The following is a 9,883-nucleotide window of genomic DNA, read 5'->3' as shown; positions in this document are numbered from 1 at the left end:
CGCGGATTAACGGATTTGTTACAAGTTTGTTTGTTGTGATTTTGGAAGCCGCTTTCAAACTATCAGTGCTACTAGTTGTTCATGTTTAAATTGACAGTTTATGTCTCCATAGCTACAATTTGAAGGATGAGTCTGTCTTTAAGGTATGTAGTTTACTACTCTACTGGATGCATCAGGTAGCTACCATGTAGCTAACTTCACCTCGCAAGAACTATAACAACCACATTTCCTAATGTTAGCAACTGACTAACGTTAGCTAGCTAGCAATTGTAGCTTACTTTTTGCCAGTGGCACACTGGTTCCGAGTTACCGGGCAAAACTGACGAGCTTTCTAGATTGACATCCTCGAAAACGGTCAGATGTTATTATGCTGATTAGTTTGGTCATAGATAATTATAAATCTGAAGTCACTCAACTTAAAGACAGTTATCGATAAACCACCGGTGTCTGATTTGTGCCTGTATCTTAGCAACTGTTTGTGTAATCCCTGTCTGTGAAGTGTCAGTAGTGTTTACTCTAATCTTCCTTGGGGTTTTTGAATGCTCCACAATGCAGAATATTTTTACTATGGGCAGAGGGTCCTATATGAATGTCGTATTTTCTTTAAGTTGTTATATTTTCCTGTGTTTAAATGTTTTTTAAGGGACAGTAAATAATTCAGTCGTAGTTGACCGCTTTTGTTGTTAACAAAGCAAGTGACAAATATCATTCTTTAAATACCACAAATAGTTGAACTTTAGCAAAGGAACTATTTTGAGAACAACAACATTTAACCAACACTCACAATAAGTAGCACACTTCGCCTGTCTTACCTAATCTTCCTCTTTTTTCTCTCGTCTGATTCATGCATTGTACATGGGATTAATTTGTTTCAGTGGAAACAGCAGACTCCGTAAAGTGTGTTTACAACATGTTATCAAACCATTGTGTTGGCTGTGTTTTAAATGCATTACTGCTGTTGTACCAGTTTGTTCTTTGTCTTAGAGTTGATAACCACATCTCATCTTAATACTTCACCTATAATGTCTGCTTTATGTAACACCACTTCCCATCTATCTGTGGAGTCTAAACAAAATTCTTAGGTCCTACCTCCACACATTCTATTATTAGCATTGTTTGCGGGGGCAGGTGTGCAGGCCCCCCATCCAAAACGTACTTAAGGGCCAAAAAGGCAAGAGTAGAATCCTGCTCAAATGTTTCTATTTCTATTTGGTGTACAACTGTCTGCAGTCTACAGTGTGTCTGTGAAATAGGCTGTCTTTATTTTAACACTTGGCACCTATGTTCAGGACTGAGCTGGCAGTGGATAAAACCAAGAGAAAGAAAAGGCGAGAGCTGACTGAGGAGCAGAAGCATGAAATAAAAGAGGCATTTGAACTGTTTGACACAGACAAAGACAAAGAGATCGACTACCATGAACTCAAGGTAATCCTCTTCTTGGATTGGAGGCTTTTTGACTGGGTTTTAGTTCCGGCTTCCAGGACCATATGCTCCCAGGGATCCCATGTTGCTCCTGTCAGGAGTCCTTTGCGTTTCTGCTCCCTCTCCCTCTACCCTGCATTTGCTCTTATTCTGTCATACATTTTTTTTGGGAGCAAGCATCAACCTTGCTCCCAAAACCCACAAACCAAAAAGATGAACCTTAAAAGAATGACCTACCTTATTTCTAACTAGTCATTTGGTTTGCCTTGCTTTCATGTTTTTTAAAACTAAGTCATCTTTGTCCCCTTTGCTCACAGGTGGCAATGAGAGCTCTGGGTTTTGAGGTGAAGAAGGTCGATGTCCTGAAGATACTTAAAGACTATGACAGAGAGGGAAACGGCAAAATAACATTTGAGGACTTCAGCGAAGTCGGTAAGTTGTGACTTTCTTTGTGTGTGACCTTTGGCGTGGCCTGGCTGCTCCCGGGGTGCGGGCTCCCATAATCTGGTCGATGATTCTCAGTGACAGACCGGATGCTGGAGCGGGACCCTAAGGAGGAGATCCTGAAAGCCTTCAAGCTGTTTGACGACGACGACTCGGGGAGGATCAGCCTGAGGAACCTGAGACGCGTGGCCAGGGAGCTGGGGGAGAACATCACAGACGAGGAGCTACGCAGCATGATTGATGAGTTTGATACAGACGGAGACGGAGAGAGTGTGTGCACACATGCGAAATACAAAAAGATCGTCCACTGAAACATTTGGTCGTAACGTTTCAGAGCAGTGTTTGTCTTTTTCTTTTCTCGCAGTTAATCAGGAGGAGTTTATATCCATAATGACGGGGGACTCCTGATTGGTGGGCTGCCGCCCTGAGGGCGTGGTTAAGAGGCTGTGGTTGCTGATTCACTGTGTAATGGATGGATCCCCCAGGTCAATGTGGAACTGCTGGGAGATGACCTTGTCTCCTTTCCTACATCCATACTGACCTAAAGGGACTGCCCAGGAAAGGAGGAAAGGGCTAGGGTACTGAGATTCCAACTTGATCTCATCAAATGGCACTTCTGTCGCTCTTGTTCTTGTCTTAGTTTAAAGATCGTATGTCTTAAGAATGTGTTTGGTTGGGCTACATCCTAAGGTTGTGTATTTTCTTTGTTTCCTTTCAAATGAAAATGTTATTCCAAGTATTTGATTAGATGCACTTGCTGTGTTGTGTATCTGAGCCATACAGAAAACTGTAGAGATTACATGACCGATCCTCTGAAACATTCCTTGTAAATGTTCAGTAGTTTGTAGTAATATTTCTGAGCGGTGGTTTGTAGTGCAACCACATGTTGCTGTTAGAAATTTGCTTTTTGGTGTGTTTATTTATTTTACATAATAAACCAAATTGACTATGAATCAGATCTTCTTTCCATATAACCTCTGTTGCAGTGTGTTCTCTCTTGAGTAAGGTGTTCAGTGGACAGACTACACACAAATGCAACAGGGGTATGTTCACTCAGCTGATTTTGTAGCAAATGCTTTAATCTATGAAAAAATATTTTGATAGTGTTGGGCACTTATATAGCTAGATATACACTACCGTTCTAATATTTGGGGTCACATGGAAATGTCCTTGTTTTTGAAAGAAAGGCAAATTGTCCATTAAAATAACATCAAATTGATCAAAAATACAGTTTAGACTTTGTTAATGTTGGAAATGACTATTAAAGCTGGAATCTGCAGATGTCTGCAATGGTGTACCGAGGTCCATTATCAGCAACCATCAGTCCTGTGTTCCAATTGCAATGTTGTTGGCTAATCCAGGTTTATCAGTTTAAAAGGCTAATTCATTATTAAAAAACCCTCTTGGAATTATGTTAGCACAGCTGAACATTTTAGCTGTTCTGTGAAGGGAGTACTACGTATTGTTGTATGAGAGCTTTAGTTTCTTGGCAGTTTCTCTCATGGAATAGCCCTCATTTTTCAGAACAAGAATAGATTGAGTTTCAGAAGAATTTGCCTGTGATTGAACCCACAAACCACTGAAAATACTGAACTAGTCTAAAGAAGGCCTGTTTTATTTCTTTGATCAGCACAACCGTTTTCAGTGATACTAACATTACCAAAGGGTTTTCTAATCATCAAATAACCTTTCAAAAACTAGGACATTTCTAAGTGACCCCAAACTTTTGAACGTCAGAGCATATTATCATTTTATTTACAAAATGTGGAATAAATACACCATAAGTTGTTTACTCCTTGGCGTTGGGTGACTGTCTTCTGTTTTGCCTCTAGAGGAGGATGTTGTATACCTCAAACTCTGAATTGGATTAAAGATTGCTTAATTCTTAGCTGTGTTCCTATGGTATGTCATATACATGTAAATGCCAGGATAAAGGAAATGCCTACAGTATCTTAATAGGGCATTTGGCCACCACAAACTGCCAGAATTCCTTCATTGCACCATAGCATAGCTTTTACAATTGGCTGGAATTCTATTAGAGGGTTGCCGCATTATTCCTCTAGAAATTCCATCCTGTTAATGGTGTAAAATGCTGTCCTAGGAATCCGTTCAAATAACCTTATGTTAGGAAATAGCCAACATATATTAAAAAAAAAGGCATAAATGTATGATAGGTGTTAGGGTTAGGTATTCATTCTAAATGGTTACGTTTTGGGAAAGACTTATAACCAAGCAATTACTGTCTTTTCCCACAGATTCAAAGTCACTATGTTTGGATTTAGTGGCTTAATCACTCATCCATCATCAAACACCCCACTGCCAGTCCACTCATTTGACTGTCCAGAATTTACATAAACTAGGCAACACCTTTGGTATGCGACCAGACTGAACTGATGCATAAGGTGTATTCATTATACAAAACTAAATGTTTTAGTTGCAACTGCACAAATTCAGATAAGTCTCTTGTTGTTTCTTTCTGTTTGCTTCTGTTTGGCGATAACATTTCACAACTTCAATGTTCTCTGGCTGAATGAATACACCCATAGTGAAGCCTTCTCAATAAACACATGGTAATGAGAGCTCAAATCAACTCAGCCTGACACCACATTGCTCCCTCTAATTTTGGTTTCAGACAAAACCCAAAGCAAACTGATTTAGATGAAGAGTTAGCTATGATTGACTTTTGGTTTCAGTCCCACAGTTAGTAGATAGTCTCAGATGGTTTAGGAGAGTTTGGATCTTCTGGTTTGGGTTGGATCATCCAGTTTGCTTAGGTAATGACCCCAGCCAATCAGATGATGAAAGGGTGGAGGATTGGGAGAGTTTCCTCCCTGTAATTGGAGGGTTTGAGGTTTCTGAGTCCTGTGTGTACATGTGTGTGTATGTGTGTGTGTAGCCCACATGGGGGAGATGGAGAGGCTGTAACTGGGGAGTTACTGGGGATGTTTATTTTTGGAGTGTTGGTGAATGTATGTGTGTATGTGTGTCTTTGCTGCTGAGTGACTCTGGCTGGACAGTTTGCCCTTAACCAACAGCTGAGCATTTGCCAAAGCTGGAGGGCATTTAACGCCCATCCCACTCTCCCTACAACCTTCCCCCACCCCCACCTCCACTCCTTTGTCCTGCTTGTAACACACTAAGTTGATGAGAACTCTAAATATACATAATATTGTTCCTCTACTTTACCCAGAGACTGGCAGGTACTTGTACTAACTGGTAAGAATGGACCAGTCCTAAAGCTTGGGTTAGGTAGGATTTTACTTTCTTTAGTTAAATGCACTTGGTGTAAGTTTCCCTGGAATTTGAGTAGTGTCTACTAAATTCCTAATAATGGATAAGAGCCCACATGCAGACTGCTGCTCAGGGATCTATAACTAATATCTTTATGGCAATAAGACATGAGGTTACTGATAAAGTTAAGAGGATGAAAATAGAGAGACAGTCCACCAATTCCCTCTTGCCAACATGCCCTACTGCACCCTGTAAATTGTTATTAGGCCATCACCACAAATGTAAAGTATTCTCATCTCTGCAGCACAATAACACATTGTTCTCTTTAAAATTGTCACCACAAATTACCCAATTACTGAGGCAATTTATTTTAGAGAGGCAGAAAGAAAGTTTTACTCTTCTACAGAACAAAAAATGTCATTTTTTAACAGAACAACTGCCCTCTGTGTTTTCCTGGCGAGAAGTGATACCCTTGTCCCTTGAGGGGTTCAAACCTTGTTTCCATTGTAACCAAGGTCAGAGTTCAACACCTGTCTGTCATTAGGTTGGCTATGCTGCCATGTGACAGCATTTAACCATTGACCCCTGGACACTGTTTGTGGTCCCTCTGCTTGACTCTGTCCAAGGCCAGGGCAGGTCTAACTTTGTTTTGTTGGCATAAAGGAAATGCCTGAGCAGAGTTCCTACATCCAGATTTCAGAAGAATATTTGTAAGACTAGAGTTCAAATCCTGCTTATTGATTAGCCCTGGGTTCTCGATGTAGCAATTGACCAGCGACGTCTGGATTTTGGGGGTCAGTATTTTAATCAGTCTGCCTTCCATTGTGATGGCTTGGTGCAGTCGAATGAAGCAGAGCAAAAAGTGCATTCCTTCCAGCACGTGAGGATTCCGGTCTAGAATTCCTCTTCGAGCGAGCTGCGTGATAAGGATTATGTCATCATGTTACATGACTCGACATCGACTGTCCCAAGTCCACTGGGAGTTGTCACAATTCAGCAGGGCGTCAATCACCAAATTCTGGAGAGAAACTAGGGAAAAATAGAAAAAAGAAAGAATATTAGTTGAAGGTGACTGTCCCTGAGACCCGGATGTTTCCCGTTTACTAGTGACTCCACAGAGGGTGTGACAGGTCAGACAGCTTGACCTGTAGCCCCCTAATGCTGTAGAACTGGGAGGCTGATGGGTCAGTGGGAATGTTTTGTGGAATTCCCCTTCCTCTAGGCTTTAGGTGTCAGAGTGACACATGCAGGCATTATACATTTGTTTATTCATTAGTCATTTTTACATCATTTAATAAAATGTGAACATTTCTTAACCAGGCCAACACAGAGACAATTTCACTAGCTATACATTACAAGATGTTCTATTGTCTGGTCTTCCCCCCCAAAAGTTCATAATTCAGAATGCTGCAGCATGTTCTAACAAAGACTAGAACCACAGCACATCACACGTTTTTTACTGTCTCTGAATTGGTTGCCTGGTCATTTTCTATTTGTATTGCATATTTATATTTTAAGCAATCTGTGGCCTTGCACTTATACATGTCAGATATGTTTACTTGTTCAAAAGATAAGAACCCAAAAGTTTGAAGAAACAGATTTTTAGCTGTGTTTCAATATCTGTAATTTAATTTATTGCATTTGTCTCTAAGGAGTATAGTTTAAAATGCCTTCTTACTTTTGTTTTTATCTGACCCTATCTGACTGACTCTATCTATCTGATTGTTTCATAATTGTATTTATTAAACACTTGAAATTCCTTCAATGTGAAAAGGTGCTCTATAAATAAACTTTGATCTGATTTAATTCTCCATGACAAGAATGCCCAGGTGAGAACCATGACCCCTGCCCTGACCCCTCAGGAATCACCTCTATGCCCACCTGGGAGGAGGATATCCCCATGGGAGAATTCCCCAAATACCAGTTCCCAGAGTTCAGAATGACCAGAATTTAGCTGTCTCAAAACTCGAAAGAGCATTCAGATATAAACAAACCCCTGGGATCTCCATGGAAAGTGTGTTTCATTCAAAGAATTGGCTTTTTAATAATTGTCCTGGAAGTTGCCTTTGTAGCCCCAGCCTGTAGCCATGTGTCCACCTGTTGGGTCCCTGGTGGCTGTTGTTCCAGTCTGTTATGTCTGACCCAGCCCTGTCCCTGGGTAGACCTAACAACTCTTCAAAGGTGCCCTCTCATTGTTGAGATGCCCCCTGAGTGTCTGTGTGTCCGCTTGGTAGTATGAATCGAGCTGTACATGGGAGTATGGGGTTTTTCAAGCTCATTTCTAAACACCATTGACTGGAAGAGATGTGAACAGCTGGTGGAACACACAGACGTAGCATGGACTGTGAGCTATGCCAGGCAGCTCGGTGAGGGTGGATTAGTTTCCACACGCTCATGGCTTTCACAGTAACCCTATCCTCTGGGGAGCGGAGCCACAGCCCAACCCCACATCATCTCATCTCTGTACCGGAGCCTCAGTCCCAGCCCAACCCAAACATGCAGCGTAGGGCTCTCTGCTAAATCCCGGGCCAACCCTACTGTGCCGCAGAGTCTAACTCATCACGCTAGCTCAAACCTAACCTATTAACACTCCACCAGACCAGCTCTGGTGAATTAAAACTACGGTAATTCCGATATAACTGTTCCACCTTGTCCAAACCTATTCCACCAGTGACTGTCTTTACAGATGACTCCATTTCTACTACTACTACTACCGCTCTTTGTGGCTTTTGGTTCTGCCCTCCACTGGAGAGGGGAATGAAAGGGACTCAGCCAGTAAGCCTTACTATACTGTACGTTTAGCAAAGCTTCATTCATAATGAAAATCTAACACCGACCATCGAGGAGCCACACTCTGCTTGGGTTTTATATTGGAAAAGAACAAGAAGTGCAATTCGGTCTGTGAAGGAGGAGTGGGCAGTATAGAGGGAACAGCTAAAATGGGTCTTGAACCAGCAACTCTATGGGAAACAGGTCTCCAGCCAAAAGCAACCAAGGAGACGGGGAAGCGAACAAAGGAACACAAGTTCTTCTGTTCATACAAGTGTATGTGTCTGTCAATGCACTGTGTACTTAGGTACAGTAGGAGGAGTAGGAGGTGTGTGGTTGAAAGACAAACAATCAGGGTGAGTAGCAATAGGCCTTGTCTGGATAAAACCAGATGTTTTACAGAGAGCTTCAGAAAATATTATTACTGGAGGAGGGAGCTCAACCCATTACCCCCTTTTGCCCTTACACAATATAACCCAAACACTGTCCTCAGAAATCCCTCTCCTCTCCTCTCCCTTTATTCAGGGTGGGGGTCAAGGAAACCAGTGGTCAGTGTGTGTCTTGTTAGGGCAGTCCTAATTTGTGCACACACCTGTGCACACTAACATCAACACACAACACCGCACACAGGGCTAGCTAATATTCCAGAGCCCTCAGCCACCAGAGGGCCCCTGACCATTAGAAAACCACTCTACTGACAGGAAGAAATAGAATACCCCAGGAGCAATGTCATCATGCAAATTTCATGTGATTTCTGAATCACATGAAAATAGATTTTTAGCGCAAAATGTTTCATCCAGTTTTTTCAGCAAAATGAACAGACTACATAAAATGTCATGAATTGCAAAATGTTAGTTACATGTGTATTAACACAGAAAAAAAAAAAAGCTTTAAAACTTTTTATCTACACCCATGGAAAAAGGTGTAGAATTGAAAACATAAATTTTCTATTTAAATTTTCTTTTAAAATAAACACCTTTTCTGTCAAGAGCAGGTCACTAATACTATGTCACAAAGCAACCGGGGCCCCTAACCAATTAACGAGAGATGGCCCTGACAACAAACAGAACCTAATATGAACTCAGGCAGATAGAAAACTGCTTACCGTTATGTTCATACCAGCCATTTGCAATGTCAGGACTGTACTGTATATGAGCTGTACCATATACGTTAAATTCCTTGTGTCTGTGTGGTAGGAATGCTGAGTCAGCATAGTGACCAAGTAAAGTCAACAGTGTCGAGAAACCAATAAACCTTTGAAGGTATAACTTCCCATCAGTTAAGGAGCAGGTATGTAAGCTCATGCTGTACTGTACTACAAAGAGGTTATTGTAGATGAATAGGGTACTAGAATTAACCATTTTGGAAGATAAATATTATTTGTAAAGCTAGGAGTTTTAGATTATTCTTTGGAAGGCAAATATTTTGCACATATTTGATTCATAACATAGTTTAAAAAATCTAGATAATATATATATATATATATATATATATATATATATATATATATATATATATATATATATATATATATATATGTATGAGAGACTGTGAATGATTTATATTGTGGTTGTATTCTTTTACAACTAAGTTTTGTAATTAGCTTTGGTACTATATTCACAAGTATGTGGTATTTAACTATTATTCTTTCAACAGATAGTTTCAAAAAAATCATTAAGCACATTTTTTAGTTGACTGAGTACAACGCACAATCAAATAACAGTTTTATATGAACTTCAAAAGAAAACATCCACACTATTCTGACACTAACCCATTAGGAAATGTATAACTATCTCTCAATAGTCTAGGACTCCGCTCCGTCCAATGATCTGTGAGAAGAGGACAGGTGTTAGCTAATCCTCAGCTAAGCAGACGCTTGGTACATTGAAATCTGGGCAGTTTTCATTGGTTTGATCTATCTCCTCCTTCATTCACTCTCCATCTCTCCCTTTCTTCGCCTCCCTCTCAGTCTCTCTATCTCTGTAATGTGAAGAGCCACAGGCCTTCAGACCAGTAA

General features: G+C 40.7%; 1 protein-coding gene across 1 annotated transcript; it reads left to right on the top strand.

The window, feature by feature from the left end:
* On the top strand, positions 1–2,819 carry cetn3 (centrin 3). The gene is made up of 5 exons (XM_010878181.4): positions 1–143; positions 1,290–1,425; positions 1,740–1,854; positions 1,945–2,136; positions 2,231–2,819. The coding sequence occupies exons 1-5, from the start codon at positions 127–129 to the stop codon at positions 2,272–2,274; spliced, it is 504 nt and encodes a 167-aa protein (XP_010876483.1). The 5' UTR covers positions 1–126; the 3' UTR covers positions 2,275–2,819.
* The last annotated feature ends 7,064 nt before the right edge of the window (positions 2,820–9,883 follow it).

This window comes from Esox lucius, chromosome 14, assembly GCF_011004845.1.
Source record: "Esox lucius isolate fEsoLuc1 chromosome 14, fEsoLuc1.pri, whole genome shotgun sequence".
NCBI lineage: Eukaryota > Metazoa > Chordata > Actinopteri > Esociformes > Esocidae > Esox > Esox lucius.
Note: the sequence above shows the minus strand (reverse complement) of the source record. Positions and strands in the feature narration are given on the sequence as shown.

Coding starts and splice junctions, on each gene's coding strand:
- cetn3 (XM_010878181.4), top strand. Junction 1,855..1,944: donor TGAGGACTTCAGCGAAGTCG/GTAAGTTGTGAC, acceptor GATGATTCTCAG/TGACAGACCGGATGCTGGAG. Junction 2,137..2,230: donor TACAGACGGAGACGGAGAGA/GTGTGTGCACAC, acceptor CTTTTCTCGCAG/TTAATCAGGAGGAGTTTATA.